General features: G+C 41.3%; 1 protein-coding gene across 1 annotated transcript in view; it reads left to right on the top strand.

The window, feature by feature from the left end:
• The first annotated feature begins 2393 nt into the window (after nucleotides 1-2393).
• Nucleotides 2394-21717, top strand: part of ARHGAP6 (Rho GTPase activating protein 6) — a 348770-nt gene continuing 329446 nt past the window's right edge. The window contains exon 1 of the mRNA XM_061627098.1: nucleotides 2394-3481. Coding sequence (XP_061483082.1) covers nucleotides 2933-3481 — 549 coding nt within the window. The 5' untranslated portion in view covers nucleotides 2394-2932. The remainder of the gene's footprint in view (nucleotides 3482-21717) is intronic.

Genomic DNA, 21717 nt, shown 5'->3' with positions numbered 1-21717 from the left:
ATAGAGTCGCCATAAGTTGTAATCGACTTGAAGGCACATAACAACAACAACAACAGTGTAGGAAAGAATACTGGGATCTTTACAGTGTTGATTTTTCCCAAGCTGATCTGCGGGAAGTGGATTATTTGAGCATGGATAGGAGGTCTGTTCACCTGGATCACACATTACCTGAAATTCAGTGCAAGGCCTAAGAACCTATGGGGAAGGGAACACATAGGTAAGTCTCTTTCATTTCTTTGCTGTCTTCAGAATTTTCCTGTGGAACTTCAAATGTAGAATATTTTCTAGGACTGGTAGAGAAATAGAGGAGATACTGAAGAAACTTAATGATATTAGAACTTCTAGGCCTCGTGCCCCATCATCTGCAGAACTGAAGTGCCTATATGCTTGCAGTTGTTGATACTACCTGGCCGACTCCCTCCCATCAGTATGGTGCAACTGCTTCTCTCACTAGCTCCTGCTAGACAACCCTCTGCTGAGGGCCTCCCCATGGAACTTTCCCTATGGCCTGTATATTTGGCATAGGCTGTAAGGTGTTTGAAACCTTAGTCTGTGGATTTGGAGGAGAGAAACTAGGTACCTGCTTTGGGAAGTTACTGTCCTTAATGAGGACTCTTCAGGAACTAAATGATCCTTCCTTTGGTGTTTTATCAGATTGTTTGCAAGAAAATTTCAAGCTGTCCAGCCTATACCTTTGGGATACTAGCATTGCACACAGGTGTTATCCAACATCCTGGGTGTTGAGGAATTGCTGCCCAGTTCCTCTGCTTAAACCTATGATTTTGTCAGAGAATGTGCCCAGCAGTTAATGGCTCTAAACATTTGTCCTCACAGTTAAGCATCGGAATAGCTCCAAAATACATATTACAGATACAATTGTACATCTTTCTCTTTTGGCATGCATGAGCTGCTTTGCTCTCACATGGGCACTTCTCCTTCCCTTGTACCATGTCACTGGAGTCCAGTTATGAGCCTGCACTCCTATCTCCATGGGGGGACGGGGACCAGAAAGAATAAATGCAATCAAATGGTCATTTAGTGTGTTTTACTGTGATTTTTAAAAAAGTACTCCCCTTTACCACCCTTCTCATTAGTGGTGAAGAAGTACAGTGTATGTCACTGTCTGCAGATAATTCAGAATCATGTAGAAGTACAATGACTAAAGCAAGAGACATGTGGGATTTTCTCTTCACTGAGAAGCACGTCGGAATGATTTTGGATAAATTTGAAAACATCTGCTGTGAACGTGTTTACATAAATAGGTTTCATATTTGTAACCCATATTTTAGAAAAGTGATTATGGCACCTAAAAATCTATTAGCCAATTGGATTTCAATAGAATTAAAAGTTCTGAACTCAGTCCAGAAGCTCATATCGGTTAAAAAAATGTGTACAGTAATTGTAAGCAAGACAGAAAAGTATCCAATATGGACAACACAGAAGTATGCTTGCCACAGTATTTAAAAGCAGCCCATAATAGGAAGGGAATGTGTCAAGGGATTTGATATGGATCATATGTTGGACTTAATATACCAAGCCACATTTCTGAAACAATATAGAGAGTACAGGAAAAAAATGAAGTTTCTCTTCATGAGACACTGACAAAGTACCAAAAAAAGTTGAGATATTTAAGCTATTCATTTAAACTACAACTCACCAGCTTTAGCCATGAACCCATTCTTAGTGCTAGTGCTTAGCTTTCAAACACCTGAAATAGAGAAAGCTGTTTCTAAGCATGTAGCAAGTACCTTTCTTACCCAACTGAATAAAGGTGCTTCCAATTTAGTGTTTATTGTGGGATCAGTGCTACCCATGCATGCAGTCTTATTCCAGCAATGTTAGCATCAAAATGCTAGCCTGTATATTTGCCCCGTTTAATCTGGATTTCCCCTTTAAATGTGCAAGGTTGGTTTGACTTCTAGACAAGTATAAATCCTCCTGGCACTTCTCATTTTAGAAATGTTAGGTGTTGGTGAAAAAACAAGAAAAGGGGGGCATCAATGCATTTTCTTCCATTGCCGTATTAACCACTACTTCACAAAGGAACAGGAGGAATGGAGAGCATTTAAAAATGACATCCACTCCTATATTAGACTTAGGCCAGAGTAATTGTCCTAGTTTCTAATTCTTAGAAGCTATCATTCATTAACTCCTGAAAGAATAATCGTCCCTAAACTTCATTAAAAAAAAAAAAAAAGTCCAGGAGTCAAAAAAAGGTGGCGGGGGAGGGCAGGTAAAAACACCACAATCCACAATGCAATTCTTTGGATCAAGACCTGTTCCGAATTACACAAACATCATCCTATGAAATCCAATAGCTGTGGGACACAACCTGACAAAAGATTAAAAGCAGCACCCATTGCGCAACTTCGAGGCGCGCGTACAGGGCTGGTCAGCCACAGGACGCTTCTTCTAGATAGCCTGCGCGGAGAGCCAAGTCTCCACTTCAGGTGGGGGCCCAGTCACGGTCAAACTCGTAAGGACGGCCGGAGAGATAGACGAGGACCAAGCGCTTGCATCCTCCTGCCAAATTAGGCTTTCATCATAGAGCAACTCTTGGCAGTATCAGGGCCAGGACACAGCGAGGGAGGAGGTGAAGAACGCGGCCATCAACCCATTGGCAAGAAAGGCGCGCGAGCTCTTAGAGAAGCAGCCGCCTGTTGCTGCGAAAGAATCTCGTGCCGGCGCTGACAGGGGAACGCAAGGGCGCGCGGTGCCTAAGAGGGGTGGACTCTGACAGGCTCCACGGCAGCGCCGGAATACTTCCTTCTGCCTAAGTCTTCTCTCCCACCTCAGTGAGAGCATGCAATGAGCAGCCCATCGCAGCGGTCAGGGCAGCGCGGTGGAGGAAGCCGCAGCTGCTTAAAGCGCCACCGGCTGAAGGGAAAGGCAGCACAGGCTGAGCGAGGGTTGCGCCGCCGTCGCCCTCGGGATGTCGGCGCACAGCCTGCTCAACAGCGTCTTCTCCTGCTCTTCTTCGCCGGCAGCTGGCGCCTCGCCCTCCTCTTCCAAGAGCCTCTCCAAGCGGAGGCTCGGCCAGACCCGCAGCCTGGACCCAGCCGTTATCGGCCGCTCTAGCGGGGAAGAGGCGGCGGAGAGCTTGGTCCGCGCTCCTCGGGCCAGGGCGGTGGGCAGCCCTTCAGCGGAATGCTTGGCGGCCTTTTCCTCGCGCGCTCTGCTACGCCCGGCCGGCGGGGGGACGCCGCAGGGCGCCTTCTCGCTCTCCACGCCCAGCACCCCGCTGGATAAGTCGCCCTCCGGCAGCTTCCACTTCGACTACGAGAGCCCTCGAGGTAAGAGGCACACGGCGTGGGAGCTGCCTTTCCTGGCGCGCGCGCCTTCCGCCTCGGCTCTTAGCAGCGCCCCTGGTGGTGGCGGCGCCAACAGCATCTTCTTTTCTCCCAGGAAGTGGCTCCAGCAGAGGAAGGGCCAACATCTGCCCAGCAGTCATGTCTCCGCCTACATCGTGTGGAAATCTGAGGTAGAAAACTGGCTTTGTGTATTCGTGCCAGAGTTTACTGAGGCCTGTAATCGGTGTTGGGGTTGCCCAAATGCAGGGGGTACCAATGAATTATCCACAGGAGAGTTCAGGTCACAGGGTTGTGATTCCTGGGCAGACTTGAGCCTCAGGACCCCTTTTACAATTTAACTACTGGCAAGAGTTTTTTCTTTATCCTCTTTCTTATTCTGGAATTGCAATAGGTGATAGAGCTTAAATATTGGTGGCTCAGAGACTGAGCTGTGAATTGGGAAGTTTCTGTTTAGAAACCTTTCTTTCATTAACTCACTAGATGGCCTTAGTTAAGTCACTCCCTCTTTGCCTCAGCCACCCATCTCCAAGTTAATGTATATGAAGCACTTTGAACACTCGAAAGCATTATACAAATACTCATTATTAGCTATATTAATAATCATCCGTAGCCCTAGAATATCTCCATCTCTTGCTGTACGTGGAAAGAGGGGAGTTCTTCATCCCTCCTGTTCCTTAACGACCATGTCTGGAAGATTCAAAAGCACTAAAGCATATCGTATCTGCATCAAATGTATCTGGGTTCATGCTCAAAGGGTAGAATTATGTTTTTCATTCTTCTTTGTCTTAGGTTTCTGTACTCAGTTTTTTAAAAATGATAGATACTGGGGCTCTAGCATGTATGGAATTTGCCTTATGATCTGAAAGTTTTGACTCCTAGTCCCAGTTAGATGTGGGAGTGGTTGTAACGCAGAGGGGAAGACACTCCAATTGTACTTTATACCAATTCACTCTTTTAAATATAAAATTAGCAGGATCCACAAGACCAAACCATGATCCTGAGTAAGATCCTGGTAAGCTCTGCTTATATTTCCATGGGTAAAGACAGACAGTGTTAAGTACTTCTTTGGTGTCTATGTTGTCTATGTTGCTTTCACTGTCTTGTGCCCAGTTTTGTTATTGTTTCCTGTATTACGCTGTGCTACACTTTTCAATGACTCTTCCAGTTGCTCATAATTAAAACAATGATAGAAGCTTAAGCAGTTGTAAAATGTGCAACCCATTCTACTTCACAAAGCATATAACTAAAACACTTGCATAAAGTTGCCTAGTTGCAGATAATCCATTTGAACCCCTTATCTATGATTGGCTCCAGATCTGTTCAAAGTGGTTCAAGTGTGAATTGGTTGCCATCTGAAGAGTCAGTTAGGCCATGGGCAGTTCTTAAAAGTTGTGGGGTTTGTTTACAACCACGTAACTGAGGCTACTGATTGCCAACCATTTTATTACTTGGCACCCCAATGCTTACTATGTTTGATTAGTTAATATCATTTTATAGTGTATGAAAGGTGGAGAATGTACAACATGTTCAAAGCTGGTTGTGTACCTGTAGGACAATGAATTGTTTAACAAATGTTACTTTGGTTTATTTAACATATGTGTTTTCTCAATGAAAGGAGAAAACAATAAGAAATAATAAGTTTACTTTTCTGAAGATGGTGAGTCAGGAAATAGAATTTGGAGATGTTCTTCAGTGAATTCACAATTCTTCTGGTGAAGGACAAGAAGCTAATGTGACCCTGAACATAAAACATGCATAGTCTCTGTCTGGTGTTGAATACTTCAAGTAGTGGCAGATTTGGGATTCATGATTCCTTTTCCAGTTAAGTTTCTAAGTAGCTGCTCTAGGTAGTTCTTTATGAATGATGAGAACTGCACATTAGTAGCATGGGTTATTGTGGACTTTCATTAATGAGAATGTATTGGCACTTGAGATAGCTTGCCAGAGAGTTGGAGATATATAAAACTGCTGGGAGAGAAGGAGAAGCCATTGAGGATGTCCTGAGCTACCTTCAGAAGTGGACTATGGCTACTCTCAGGTGTACATTTTTATGTAGTAGGCTGTGGTTGTCATCCAAATACTCTCATGTATAGGAACTGTAATATGTATCAGAGCATCTGAAGCAGGTATGCTACTATGGTTGTCCTTGTAGAATAACTGAATGAAAAAGTGTCCCCTCCACATGCGTCATCTTACTGGATCGTAAATTATAGCTCCCAAAGCGGGATCCCTCCCAAACAAACATGAAAATGTGTGGGCTAGAGCATGGATTGTGCATTCCTGAGATTGTATTATAAAGTATTGTATTTTGAAGCAGTGTGGATAGGTAAAATCACTTCTACATAACGCTATTTAGGCTAAGGAAACAATTCAGTCTTTTTTATAGTATAGTAGCTCCTGCACCAAGAACCTCTTATGCTGTAAGTTATGCTGTAAATTTTTGTGTGTGTTTATAAAATTGTATTTTTGCCATATGGATGCACAAGTTTGGATGGGAAGATATAATCAAACATGACAATTCTTGTTGGTGGGAAGAACTTCTCAAAGCATACAACATAGAATTATTGCGTGTTTTATATTTCATTCATATGTATCTACTTTCATGTTCCAATAGCTGAAGAGAATTCTTTAAACTTGCATTGAAAAGTGTTATACTGTCTGCTTGTAGGGTCAATTGCTACACACTTGGTTTATTCCATATATAGTTGTAATGCGTACATAAAACTCTCTCAGCTATTGCAAATGATTAACTGTAAGCATGCATGACCCTGGTAGGATTAATTATTTCTGGTGTATTCACTTGGGCCATTTTTGTAAACTACACAGTAGTACAACAGTATTATTATGTATTAAGAAAGCTGTGGTGTACCCTGTCATGCTGGCAAATATAGAAAGGTTCATTTAAAATCCATGGATGCATATGCACTTATTTACCTCTTTTTTTAATTTGTTGGACTGAAAAGAGGGAAAATTCTGCTCTCATCTTGGACAGATATGGATGAACCCTGATAAGAAAAAATGGTTGTAATGGTAAGAGAATGTTGACAAGTTACTGTATTTTATTCAGAATTTTAGCCCATCAGGGCACAAACTCTGGTGTAACGTATACAGATATATGCCTGTATTGAAACAGCTCTGCAGACCTAACATTCCCAGTCAAAATGGTTAGCTTTGCATTCAGTTACCAGTATTACTTGGATGTAAGTAAACACTGTTAAAAATTAGAGAGGTTTGGAATATGTTCTCACTACCCCATCAGCAGACCCTGTTTTAGCTGGCTTGTGGTAAATTCTAGCCATATTGTGATGGTGAAAGAGTTCCATGCATATTGTAGCCATGTGCTGAACTCTGCTTCAATTGGGTTTTGGTGATGCTATCATTCATGCAGCTTTCTTATGCACCTATGAAATAGTTCACTTAATACTCAGGGGCACGTGAAGAATCTTTGCAAAACAGAAAAATAAAACAATCATCTAGTTTTAGGGTGGTTCCAGACTGCCACTTTTTTCTTGTAGAACTGAATCACATCCCAGCAAATCCAGGCTGCACGAGCTCTTGCAAAACAATCCCTCTTCCTCAAAATATCGGACTTTTTGTGAAAAGGAAAGTGAGGGGGAAAATACACTGGAAATTGTTGGATAATACTGGCTTGACACAGTGTCCCTACAAACTAATGAATGCTCATTAAATACTTGAGGTCTTCTAATCTCCCCACAAACAAATTGGTATGAATGCTAATTAAACAGGTCATCTGGAAGTGACCTTAGAGCCTTGATCAGTAGTACTTCACCACCAAGTCTGAACAGGTGATTGGCTGCCAGCTTCTTTCTTTCTTTGCAAGGAGCTGCTCATATGAGTAGTCTCTTCGAATTAGTGTATAATGTTGGAATTGTAAAACCCTCTGAGATTGTAGCCCCTCTTACGTTAACCTGCAGTTCACAGAAAGAAAGAGGATAGCTCCCTTGACTTAGTTGCTCTTTCATTAGCAACTAAGCAGGTTTTTGTTTGTGTGTGTGCATGAGATGATTGGTCACCAAACTGACTTGAGGATGAGATTTAAATGCTTCAAAACCAGTTGGCATTTTGTAAATATGTAGACAGCACAAAAGGGTGCTGAAATTCTTATTCATGAATAGAGAAACTAGTGAATGTTTTCCTTCTCTAATCCACATGCTTGAATTTTTATTAGGCAGCCATCAAATTTTATGGGACCAGCAATTTCAGTAGCAGGAACTCACAATGAGATATTGGCAAAGGAATCTGGATTTAAATGCAAGACTATTGGTGATGTTTATTTCTTGACCTAAAATAATTAGAGGACTCCATCCTACATGCATTTACAGACTTCGCAGCTTTGCAATTCAGAGCATCCAATAAGATGTTTCAGAGGGTCTGATACGATGTCTTGGCAGAGGTGATGGCTGCAACCCATCATCCTGCTTCTTTCCACGATGGATGCGAGCTGCTTGATATCAAACAATCTTTCTGTATTAAGGTCATTGACCAGCACAAAAATCATAAAGTGAAACAGCACAAAACAGCTGCTTGATAAGATTTAAGCATGGATGGTATAATACATGAAAACACTGTTTGCTGTATTTCAGATCTTACGCTGTCCTGTGATCTCTCAGATGATTGTTCTGGTTTGCCACCTAGATACCCAATTTGATGGTTTAGCTGTGTGCAGATGCAATTCAAGTATGCTAATTTAGTATTGTTATATCTGTTCTCCCCTTACCTATGTTTATATTAATGTTAAAAAGTGGATTTTTATGACTTGCTATCTCCACACAAAGATTTCTTGGTCCTCAAGAAATCTTGGCATGTAGGGATGATTCTCCTGCTCCTAATATCCTTATTAGTGTTTCCTCGACTTTCCCATGCTGAGCAGAAGAAAAGAGCTTCTCAATATGTTTGAATGAATGTGCTTAGTGTCTGTGTAATTGGTACACCTGATAATACGACATTCTGATCACACAGAGGTTTAGAACCAAATGCAGCTGAATTCAGTTAGAAGCCCATTTCAGACCTTTCTGCTTGATATACGTAAGTCTCCTGTGGGTATGGGGACATTGGGAATGGGTATTTCATGCACAAACCTGATACCCTGATACATTCACTTTGAATTCTTGATGAGGGCTTCTAAAGTAAGGTATTTCTTGGTTAACCAAGCTGATATAGCAACCTGAGAACTTTGTTACAGAATCACCTATGAATGCTGTAAATAAATATTTTATTTTTAGATTTGCAAAATTTGCTGACCCCTGTGATTTCTCCAAATGTGAGAAACTTGACTGCATAAGTTGTTACACTGATGCTAATAGAGTAAATTGTAAATGTCTGTTGTAAATTAATATATGGCCCTTCTTGAGCTGGAACCTAAAAGTGGGATATAATATCTTTTATGCTTATGTAGGGACTGATAACATGGCAGGAGTGGATTTTAAATTTCTGCTCAGGATTTTGATTTAATATTTATATTGTACGTTAATAAACCTTATGGGGGTGGGGTTTGTGTTCATCGTTTTGGTTGAAGAAAATTGATTCAATACCTGAACATGTTTTTATGAAGTTGAAAAAATTTAGAAAATGGAGGGCTGCGATCCTGCACCAAGTTGTGTACTTATTAGAGTAAGACAAACTGATTTTCTGTGAAGAATTGTGTGTGTAACAGAAACAGTTGGGAACTCGCCTTTCTGCAGCATGAGACTGCTCATGTACAGGGCAAGATGAGTAGCTTTCTGCTCACCTAGACCTGAAGCTCAGCAGTTGAACAGTTGCCAGGCAGCATTGACTGCTGAGCTTCAGGTTAGGTGAGCAGGATTTTTTTAATTTAGCCCTGAACTTCAGCAGTACAATGTGGGGTATGGGATATTACCTCTCTCTATGATGATGAAGGAGGAAATTGGGTTTGAGGGGGTAGATATCCCAGATCTAATTTTCAGCCTCTACTTTAAGCTGTTAAAGGCTTTGCAGCACAATGAGTCTTGAGGGCATTAGTTGGGACTAGAGAAAACACTCTTTCTTCTATCCAAAATATATCCATATACCCCTCCCCTGGACATTATTGACTTCATGGCTCTTAAACCTAAGAGCATTCTCGATTAGAGTGGGGATTTATTCAGTGGACGAGCCTAGCATGTGTTCTCCCAGCCTACAAGGGTATTATAAACAGTGGTCCAAGCATAAAATTAGCCCCATTGCATTTCCCCCCTGTTTAATAGACTCTCAGTAATGGACTCGCCATAATTTTGTATTACTGTAGTTAACTGTCAACCATGCAGAATATCTAAAGGACAACATTGGTTTGCTGTGTATTATGAACTGGATGGCTTGCTACGAGGGTACAATGGACTCTTCATTCAGATAAAAGTAATAGTGAATATGTATGTTGTGGGTCCAAAACAACTAATTAACACAAAATATGCAGTTCTAGCTCATCTGCTACATGGAATGCAGATTTTCTCCATTCAAGGTGTTGTTGGTTTGTTTTAGGTATGTCTCCTTTTCCTAGCCCTAATCTACAATATTGCTGGGAAATATTGGGTTGCATCCAACAAAGTCACCCTGTTAGCACAAGGACTTCTGCTTGTACAATGGGACATCCTTTCTCTCTCCTCTCCCATACCCCCATCTACTCTGGAGGATTGAAGCAACCCCCAGAACAGAATTGGGGGGTGCACAGGGGGAGGAAAGGGAGGGGAAATTCTGCTGCACAAGCAGATGTCCTGGCACAAATGGGATGACATAGTCGGATACAAGCCATTCATTTCCTTGGGTAGCTGAACCACTGAGATTTGAAAACTTGTTTGAAATATTTGTGAATGTCACAACGGTGTGCTGGTTAATGTCTACAATATGAGTGGCACACTCCCCTTTCCTTTGGCACATAAAAAACTGCTTATATCATTGGTTCATCTAGCTCAGTACAGATTGGCAATAGATCTCCAGGGTTTCAGAGAGGGATCTTTCTCATCTCTACTTGAGAGATGCTGGGGATTGAACTGGGGACCCTCTGCATGCAGAATATGTGTTCTGCTACTGCGTTATCAGATACTATGTGTTATGACCCTGACACTAGTGTTTAGCTTGCATAGAGAAAAAACTACTTGTACAGGAAATAAAACTAACTAGAGCTGAGACAAACTGTGGAGAAGTCTCCTGTGAGTTTCACTCTTTCCACCTCCTGTGCGTCCATCTCTCTTTCTCTCTTCCCCCCCCCCCCAGTGGTTTTCCAGACTTCCTGTTTAGGCTAGTTGGTTTATGCTCCTATGGGGCTATCATTTTAGTCAGGTTGTGTTGGAGTGCACATAAACTTTTTTTAAAAAATGGTGGAGAGAAACACAAGCAAGGTTGTTTACCACCCCCATTCTGTTACAGGTCTAACCTCCACGGGCAACATAAGGGTAAAAGGAGATTTAGATCAGAGGGAAGAAGTATAGCTACTTTGTCCTTTAAGAAGGAGAAATTTTTGTTTTTATTTTAGTGCATCCAGTTATGTTATATTCTGCTGTTCTAAAGCATTACTTCCAAGGTAAATTTGAAGCCAATATGGCTTAAAATCAATGCACCACTCACGGCTTAAGAAGACTTAACAATACATGTTTCTAGCTGTTCCTGAATCTAATGTTAAGAAATCCAAACTTGCTTGCTAGATAGCAAATTTAATAGCTTTAAATTTAAAAGAGCAAAACAGCTATATGCTATCTTTGCTAGTGTTACATATGTACCTGTTCCAGAAGTGGCAGACTGGATTATCATTTTCATACATAAGATATTCCTCAGTTGTTGCCCATCCTGACTGAATCTGTATTCCTGGAATTTGCACTCATTCTTCATTCTTGTAATCTAAATGACGAGGAACCTTTTTTCTTATGCTATGTTTTCAAGAACAGTACCCTTCTAAAAGTTTTTTATTTTGTCACATCAGTATTGATACTTCTAAACCAATTCATACATTTGTATTGTTACTTGCGATATTGATATTTGGAAGACAAATCGAAATGCATCTATTGTTAGGACTTACAACTTTGTAAGTCAACTTTGTTGTTACGTCCCTTCAAGTCGATTACGACTTATGTCGACCCTATGAATCAGTGGCCTCCAAGAACATCTGTCATGACCACCCTGTTCAGATCTTGTAAGTTCAGGTCTGTGGCTTCCTTTATGGAATCAATCCATCCCTTGTTTGGCCTTCTCTTTTTCTACTCCCTTCTGTTTTGCCCAGCATTATTGTCTTTTCTAGTGAATCATGTCTACTCATTATGTGTCCAAAGTATGATAATCTTGGTTTCATCATAGAATCATAGAATAGTAGAGTTGGAAGGGGCCTATAAGGCCATCAAGCCCAATCCCCTACTCGATGCAGGGATCCAAATCAAAGCATTCCCGACAGATGGCTGTCCACTGCCTCTTGAATGCCTCCGGTGTCGGAGAGCCCACTACCTCTCTAGGTAATTGGTTCCCTTGTCGTATGGCTCGAACAGTTAAGAGGTTCTTCCTGATATCCAGTTGAAATCTGGCTCCCTGCAACTTGAGCCCATTATTCCGTGTCCTGCACTCTGGGACGATTGAGAAGAGATCCCGGCCCTCCTCTGTGTGACAACCTTTCATGTACTTGAAAAGTGCTATCATATCTCCCCTCAGTCTTCTCTTCTCCAGGCTAAACATTCCCAGTTCTTTCAGTCTCTCCTCATAGGGCTTTTTTTCCAGTCCCCTGATCATCCTTGTCGCCTTCCTCTGAACCTGTTCCAGTTTGTCTGCATCCTTCTTGAAGTGCACAGACCAGAACTGGACGCAGTATTCAAGATGAGGCCTAACCAGTGCTGAATAGAGGGGAACTAATATGTCATGTGATTTGGAAACTATACTTCTGTTAATGCAGCCTAATATAGCATTTGCCTTTTTTGCAGCCACATCACACTGTTGGCTCATATTCAGCTTGTGATCAATGACAATTCCAAGATCCTTCTCGCATGTCATACTGCTGAGCCAAGTATCCCCCATCTTATAACTGTGCATTTGGTTTCTTTTTCCTAAGTGTAGAACTTTGCATTTATCCCTGTTGAATTTCATTTTGTTGTTTTCAGCCCAATGCTCCAGCCTGTCAAGGTCCCTTTGAATTTTGTTTCTGTCTTCCACAGTATTAGCTATGCCCCCCAATTTTGTATCATCTGCCAATTTGATAAGCATGCTCTGTACCTCCTCATCCAAGTTGTTAATAAAAATATTGAAGAGCACTGGGCACAGGACCAAGCCCTGTAGTACCCCACTCATTACTTCTGCCCAGTTTGAGAAGGAACCATTGATAAGCACTCTTTGAGTATGATTCTGGAGCCAGCTGAGGATCCACCTGATAGTTGTTCCATCAAGCCCACATTTAACTAGCTTGCTAATCTGAATATCATGGGGCACTTTGTCAAAAGCTTTGCTGAAGTCGAGATATATTATGTCCACAGCATTCCCACAGTCTACAAGGGAGGTTACCTGATCAAAAAATGAGATGATATTAGTTTGGCAGGATTTGTTCTTCATAAATCCATGTTGGCTCCTAGTAATCACTGCATTGTTTTCAAGGTGCTTACAGATTGACTGCTTTATAATCTGCTCCAGAGTTTTTCCAGGGATTGATGTTAGGTTGACTGGTCTGTAGTTCTCTGGTTCTTCCTTTTTTGCCCTTTTTGAAGATAGGGACAGTAGCCTCTTATCCAGAGCACAGGTTGCGCATCAGGACAATCAGATGCTGTGGCACCCCCATTTCTTTTAAAGCATTCTGTAGTTTTTCATAATCTACACAGTCAAAGGCTTTGCTGTAATCTATAAAGCACAGGTTGATTTTCTTCTGAAATTCCTTGGTCCGTTCCATTATCCAACATATGTTTGCAGAATGATCTCTGGTGCCTCTTCCCATTCTAAATCCAGCTTGGATGTCTGACATTTCTCGCTTCATATATGGTAAGAGCCTTTGTTGTAGAATCTTGAGCATTACTTTACTTGCATGGGATATTAAGGCAATAGTGCGATAATTATGATATGAGGAGGGCATGGGATAGGGGCGAATGCACCTTCCTTGTCCTCCTTGATCTCTCAGCGGCTTTTGATACCGTTGACCATGCTATCCTCTTGGACTGCCTAAAGGGGTTGGGTATAGGGGGCACTGTATGGCAGTGGTTCCATTCCTTCCTCTTCGGTAGGTACCAAAGAGTAGCATTGGAGGAGGAGGTTTCGGATCCTTGGCCTCTCACTTGTGGGGTGCTACAGGGTTCTATCCTCTCCCTGATGCTGTTTAACATCTATATAAAGCTGCTGGGGGCAATCATCAGGAGTTTTGGGCTGCAGTGTCATCAGTATGCGGATGACACGCAGCTCTGTCTCTCATTTAAATCTTCACCAAGGTTGGCTGTAGAAACCCTGTCCAAGTGTCTGGAGTTGGTGAGCGGCTGGATAGGAAGGAATAAGGTGAAGCTGAACCCGGATAAGACCGAGGTACTGTTTGTGGGTGACAAGGGAAGGTTGGGGGATGTGGACCCGGTGCTCAATGGGGTACGTTTGCCCCTGAAAGACCAGGTCCGCAGCCTGGGGGTCATTGTGGACTCCCAGCTGTCCATGGAGGCTCAAGTCTCGGCTGTGAGCCGGAGGGCGCTGTATCAACTCCATCTGATATGGAGGCTGCGCCCCTACCTCCCCAACCATCTGCTCCCACCGGTGGTACATGCCTTGGTCACCTCTCGCCTAGACTACTGTAATGCGCTCTACGTGGGGTTACCCTTGAAAACGGTCTGGAAGCTGCAACTGGTACAGAATGCGGCGGCTCGTCTAATTAAGGGCAGCCGCCGGCAAGATCACATCACTCCTGTGTTGAAGGAGTTGCACTGGTTACCGGTTGTTTACCGAACCCAATTCAAGGTGTTGGTTTTGACCTTTAAAACCCTACACGGTTTTGGCCCAGTCTATCTGAAGGAGCGCCTCCAGCATCATCAGGGATGCCGCTCAACAAGATCAGCCTCAGAAGACCTTCTCCCGATCCCACCGGTAAAAACAGCGAGACTGGTGAGGACTAGAGAGAGGGCTTTTTCAATAGTGGCCCCCACCCTGTGGAACTCTCTCCCAAATGATGTCCGTCATGCCCCTTCTGAGATGACCATCCGCCGGACTTTGAAGACCTGGCTCTTCAGGAAAGCTTTTAGGATGGGTTAGGCTTTTATTGTTATGTTTTAAATTTTAATGCTTAATGTACTGTTTTTATCTTGTACGCCGCCCAGAGTGGCTGGCCAACCAGCCAGATGGGCGACTAATAAATTGAATAATAAATAAATAAAGAAATTATTGCATTCCCTGGGATCCCCTTTCTTTGGAATTAGGATGTATATTGAACGCTTCCAGTCTGTGGGCCATTGTAGATTTCCATATTCCTTGACAAATGCTTGACAAATGTTTGTCAAAATTTGGACAGATTCAGTCTCAGTAGCTTGCAGCAACTCTATTGGTATGCCATCTATTCCTGGTGATTTGTTTCTTCCAAGTATTTTAAGAGCAGCTTTCACCTCACATTCTAAAATTTCTGGTTCTTCATCGTATACTGTATATTCCGGCGTATAAGATGACTTTTTAACCCTGGAAAATCTTCTCCAAAGTCGGGGGTCGTCTTATACGCCGGGTGTCGTCTTATTAGGGTTGCCATATTGCCCGGATAGCCGGGTTTTACCCGGATTCTAAGCATGCTGCCCGGCTAGCCCCTTAGGTGGCCCGGATTCTCAGCTTTCATTTAAAAAAAAAATTAAGTTTCTAGGTGGTGCGGTTCTCGAGATATATATAAAAACGTCAGGCACCCCCCCCAGTTAAATATTTTTTTAAACTACTGTATAGCACTTCGTAGCTTTAACCCCGCCCGTTCAGGATTTCAGCCAATCAGTGAAGTGTTTGTTTGGTGGCAGTGTCTGCAAAACCTCATTGCGAGGCCAGAAAATGGTGGTTTCCCCTCCTGTTTATCTGAAAATCTCATAAATTGGGTAGGTATATACATTTCAGTTTTTCCCCCTGTTGTGTGTAGGAGTCAGATCCTGGGCAGTGTTTTGAAAACCTTCCCAATAGTTGCTTTTGGGGGTAAAAACAGTGCTAATCCCATATGTCCAGAGTAAATCCTATTGAATTCAGTAGGAATTACTTTTGAGTAGACATGATTATGAATGTGCTGAAAATCAATGGGACTTTGGAGTGAATGTAAAAAAGAATTGTGTTTGTGTTCTCTTTCTGCCCCCCCCCCCAGTCCTATTTTAAAGCAAGTAGGCAGGGCTTACTTAAGTACTGCAGTTTTTATTCTGTAGGAAACTAATACTGATTTTTAAAAAACTAATACTGATTTTTCTGCAATGACCAATTGGTTTGACAATAAACTATTATATGGGCTGTATGTATTTATACATCTGCAGTGTGTGCGTGTGTGTATGGACTCTTTCCAACACCCCTGTGAGGTAGGGTTGGAAACCAAGGCAGCTCACAACAAGAAATAAAGCCATTTAAAATCCAATAACCATAAAAACAAGTATAGACAGTTGCAAAACAGTGTAAAGTGGCATGATTCGGAATTTTGGGTTGTGTGAATGAAGTTGCTTATCACTTGAGGTTGCATTTCTGTCCCTGTTTGAGTAAGCCCCATTGAATACGCTGGGACTTGCTTCTGAATAAATAAATTTAGGATTGCACAGTTTGTGTAAATAATAAATATATTTGATAGTTATGCTTATATAAATATTTCTTCATTTATCATATTTTTGGTGTTTGGTTAGGAATCCTGACTGGTTGTGAGATGCTTAGTTTTTTGCCTTATAGGAATCTTGTTGTGGTTGGTATGGTATTACATTTAGGAAAGTGTTACTGCCTTCTGTATTTTTTTTTCCTATTTGCATTTCACTTATCTTTAACCTCACTCTGTTACAGCCATAGAAGCAACAGCAGCATATGCAAGATAATTAACTCCCATTAGTAATAAGAGCAAGAATTTATAATTATTATTTCAATTAAAACAAGAGGCTTATCAATACTTTGAAGAGGACCAGATGTTTATTTTCTTTCTGAGCCCAGGACTGGGTCTTTCATGATGCCCAGTGTGTGTGTGTGTGGGGGGGGGGGAGCAGGAGAGTAGTCGATAAGACAGACATCCTGGCATTGATAATCGAATTAGCAAGGTATGTGTGGGGTTGTTGTACACTTCCAGGCTCAGTTTCATTTTGAGTATGGAGGTGGAACCTGTGTAGATGTGGTTATCAAAGGGAGAAGAAATTTTGAGTTAAGCAAAGCTCTGCTTTTATAAAACCTAAGAAACATACAGTACTTTGAATGTCTGAGTGCCTGCACCAGTGGAATACTGGAGGAACTTGTAAAACTTGCTGCAACAGTATTTAGAACTGAGCATGTGGTGTGAAAGACTCCTTTTCCTAACATTTTGGCTTGTTTTTCTCTGATTGTGTATTTTTATTGTTTTTACTATATTTGTAAGCTGTGCTGAGCTCTGTTTTTAACAGCAAAAGGGCAGGATATAAATTCTCTTAATCAATCAATAAATACTCCATAGTGTTGGAAACTAGAGTCTAGGCATTTAATGTTGCTTTTAAAAAAAAGATTTCTCACATCTTTCCCCAGTTTTTGGTGGTAATTCCTAGGCACAAAAACAAAACAACTGGACAATCCAAATATTAATATTTATAAGTTTATAAGTGACAGTTTTCCTGCTAAGTACCTGCATGTCATAAGCAGGGGTAGTCTTATACGGCGAGTATATCCCAAACTCTATATTTTAACTGGAAAAGTTGGGGGTCGTCTTATACGCTGGAATATACGGTAGTTCCTCCGTGAATGAATCTATCATCCTGGCATCTCTTTTATAGTTCTTCAGTGTATTGCTTCCATCTTCCTTTTATTTCATCTCAGTCAATCAGTGTGTTCCCCTGTTGATTATTCAACATACCTACTCATGGTTTAAATTTCCCTTTCATTTCTCTAATCTTTTGGAATAGGGCTCTTGTTCTTCCCTTTTTGTTGTCCTATTTCTATCCAATAACTATTGTAACAGTTCTCTTTGTCCCTATGTACTAGTCGTTGTATTGTTGCATTTAGGGTTCTGACCGTGTTTCTATCTCCTCATGCTTTTGCTTTCCTTCTTCTTTAACCATTTTAAGAGTTTCTTTAGTCATCTATTGAGGTCTTTCCCTCTTTTTAACTAGAGGTATTGCCTTTTTGCATTCTTCCCTGATAATGTCTCCAGAGACGCTCCATAGTTTTCCTGGTTCTCTGTCAACTAAGTTTAAAGCCTCAAATCTGTTGCTTATTTGATCTTTATATTCTTCTGGGATGTTATTTAAATTGTATTTTGGCATTATGATTGCTTTGTTGTTCTTCTTAAGCTTTACTCTGATTTTCGATACGACCAGTTCATGATCTGTACCGCAGTCTGTTCCTGGTCTTGTTTTCGCAGAAAGTATGGAACTTCTCCACCTTCTGCTACCAATTATATAATCAATTTGATTCCTATATTGACCATTTGGTGAAGTCTATGTGTACAGTATTCTTTTTGGTTGCTCAAAAAATATGTTTGCAAGAAACAAATGATTGGCTTCACAGAATTCAATAAGTCTCCTGCCTCATTTCTGTCTCCTAAGCTGCATTTCCCCACAATTCCTAGTTCTTCTCTGTTCCCTACTTTTTCATTCCAGTCCCCCTTGATTATCATCATATCTTGTTTTGGTGTGTGATCAATTTCTTCCTGTACTTCCTCTTCTTCTGTGTTTGCCGTTGGAGCGTAGACTTGGATGATGGTTAATAGGTTTCCCATTTAGTCTCTTTGATACCACTCAGACCTAATCGCTTTTGCTACATCACTTGTTGCTATTAAAGCAACCCCATTTCTTCTTAATTTCTCATTTCCTGCATAAAATAATTTGTAGTTGCCTGATTGAGAATGTCCCATTCCCGTCCATTTTAATTTACTCATGCCAAGTATTGTAATGTTGACATGTTCCATTTCTTGCTTGACAATTTCTAACTTTCCCTGGTTCATGCTTCTCACATTCCATGTTCCTATTGTGTGTGTCGTACATCTCTGGACTCTCCTTTCGCATCTGTGCGCATCAGCCTCTGGGCTTCCTTTCGGCTTTGACCCAGCTGCGTCATTAGTCACAGCGCTACTCGTGCTTGTCCTTTGTTCTTCTGCAGCAGCTCAGTGAGTGCCTTCTGACCTGGAGGTCTCATCTTCCAGCACTAACTTGTGTTGCATTTTGGATACTCTGTTCATAGGGTTTTTGTGGTAAGATGTATTCAGAGGTGGTTTACCATTGCCTTTCTCTGAGTTTGGATGCATGTTAGTCTGGTGTCTCAGCTTTGACCATTCTGCCTTGGGTGTCCCTGCTAGCAGTTTTATCTCTAGACTCCTGACAGCATTGCTCTCAGCTTCTTCAGCACTCTCAAACCCCCTCAACACATTAAGATGTGCATCCTAAAGGGGGTAGGAGCAAAATAGTATACTGTAATATTGGTGATTGAACTTATAGCTGTATGAATTTAATTTAACTGTAGCTATTAGTATGCTTTCTCATTACTAACATTTTAAAAATAAGTTGTATCATGCATTTTCTTTAAAACCAAACCAAACAGCACACTTGAAATAGTGTGCTTGTTATAATCTACCAGGAGTAGCTTTGGTGAGCAGTTATCCAGCTCCTATTTCTTTTTGTTTTCCTGGCTCTCTGAACAATCTAAAAATATTCCTCCAACAGGAAATGTTTTTCATTCTGTTATGTCATTTGTTTCCCATGGAGGAGGTATTATATCTAATTTGTTGAATAAACTTTTGGGTTATGTTCCCATAGGAACGTAGGTGCTATAGATTGTTGATGATATGTAATCAGTATCAAAGGGACTGTAAGCATTTGAAAGATTGGAGCCTACAAGGTATGACAGACTGAAGGCCAAAAGGAAATGACCCACACATGGTTTGCTTGCAGATTAAAAACAAACAACAAATGGCTTCTTAAATTTCACTTTGAAGGCATTTCTTTTCTAAACTATGAATAGTTTTCTCTCATTTTTTAAAAAAGAACTGTTTTGCCAAGTTTCAACCATGTTCTCATTAGTGATACTTCTTTTATATATGTGCGTTTGTAGAGTCTTGACTTTACATTACAACATTTTGTTTGGAAGAGGGATATATTTGATAATTTTGGATGGCATTCCTCTGAACCAAAGAAGAATTGTGTTTATGCAGCAGCTGTACTGCTACTTCGTGATCTTATTTCAAAACATACATTCATTTTATGGCTTAAATAGTATGTTAGCTGTTTTCCCTGAGAGTTTAATTGAATTTTTTTTTTCTTATCCAGTATCTTGCAATAGGTGAATGCTGAAGCAAGGATGTTGTAGGATGAGAGATGGCTGGTAAAGTTTATATGCCTTGACAACTCCTCAGGAGACTTCTGTTGCAAGTATCATTGCAGCACATGCAGTCGTTCTTCTGTGATTTCATGCCCCTTACCACACTGTCTTTGAACTATCACAAGTTATTATAACTTTCACTGTTGATAAGTAGTCTGGGAGAAAAACCCATGCTCTGATAATGGTAGAATTAATAAAATTCACAAATAGGCAAAAAAGCCTTGGTGTTTAAGAATGTACCCAACTGTCTTAATATTGTTGCTTCTTCCCTGCCAAAACAAGATCAGCACAGCACATGTCTTGTTTCTGTTATTGGGGTGATTGCAGGTGTTGCCATATGCTCAGAGACACGTGTTACCAAATTCTTCCAAGACCAACCCATATTGTGTTTGTACTTTTACAAATTTGTGGGGCAGTACAATATCTCAGAGAGGAGGTCAGGTCTCCTGTTCACCTGGTGCATTCACTATAGCTGCTCAATTTTCCTGCTTTTAAAGTTTGACAGAATATCTGTTGGCTATAGGTACATTCTTAAATCTCAAGGGTTTTTGCTTATTAGTGAATTTCTCTGCTTTTTAATCCGGGAGGTAAGAAATGGCAAAATGGGTTGCTGTGAATGGATTGATCATTTGCATGCTTATTGAGTTCACTGGAATTTACTCCTCTGCAATCCTGGTTAGGGAAGGTGAAATTGACCATAGGGGAGGAGGGAAAGGGGAAGGGGAAAGGGAGAGGGGCAGGGGAGAAGGAAGGAAGAAGGAAGGGAGAGGGCAGATTTGTTAATTCGCATGTTTATTGATTTCAGTGGGATTTACTCCTGTGCAGTTGTGCTTAGAATAAGTGCATCTGAGCTGGAGGAGGGGTAAGTAGGGAAGGGGGAGAAGGGGAGGAGTAGAGAGGAAGGTGGAGGGGGTAGGGAGTAGAGGAGGGGGTGGGAAGGGAGGGAGGGAAAGGGATTGCGTGGGTAGGCACTGGGCAGAGGAAAAGCCCCTTTCCTTTCCAAGAGGAAAACATTAACAGTATCACTGTTTTTCGGGGTTACGCCCACCTTTTTATTCTATAGCAGGTACATGTAGTCTCTCACTCAAATTTAAACCTATGCTGTCACTGGCCATATCCACACCAGACATTTCTTCCACTTTAAACAGTCATGACCTCCCCCAAAGAATCCTGGAATGTGTAGTTTGTGAAGGGTGCTGAGAAGTGCTAGGATGTGCCCTATTCCCCTTTCAGAAATAGAGTCACCAGAAGAGGGGCTGACTATTAAATCAATCTGGCCATTGGTGCTCTGTCAGGGGACTAGAAGTCTCCTAACAATTCTCAGCACCCTTCACAAACTACACTTCCCAGAATTCTTTGGGGAAAGCCATGACTGTTTAAAGTGGAAGAAATGTCTGGCATGGGTGTGGCCACCTTAATAGCGAAGCCAAACAGCTGTTAGTCTGGCTTTTAGAACACTGACAATTGGTTCTTACTGAGCATGCCCAAGGTATCATAGAGTCCCATGTTAAATTTCTTAAATTAATTAAAAATCAGCCATGCATTTTTTTTAACTTTTAAACTGCAGAAGATGAAGGTCAGAGTATGGGGCAAGGTCAGTAATAGAATTACTGGCTGATTTTTAATTAATTTCAACAAATTATGAGACCACTGACAGAAAAAAGTCCAAAAGGGGTCTGAATTATTTTACTTGTGTGTTAGAGTCTGAAATCTCAATTCTCTCTGAGTGTTCTGTGTATTGCCATGAAAATTTAGCAGGTTGTTAAGGAAGCGTTTCTGAGTCCGGGACTATACGTTTTGTAAGATTTTGTTTTGAAATGAGCTTATGGGAAGTAGCAGAATGGCATGGAGGGTATTTCCAATTTATTGTTGCAGAATGCGAAAAATCCCTGATGGCTATAGTATATATATACAGTCACTCTCATGGCTGTATAAACTGCAGATAATTGTCTCCAGAAAGTGTGCATATTCTTGGTGAAACCTT

Source organism: Rhineura floridana, chromosome 5, assembly GCF_030035675.1.
Source record: "Rhineura floridana isolate rRhiFlo1 chromosome 5, rRhiFlo1.hap2, whole genome shotgun sequence".
Classification (NCBI taxonomy): Eukaryota; Metazoa; Chordata; class Lepidosauria; order Squamata; family Rhineuridae; genus Rhineura; species Rhineura floridana.
Note: the sequence above shows the minus strand (reverse complement) of the source record. Positions and strands in the feature narration are given on the sequence as shown.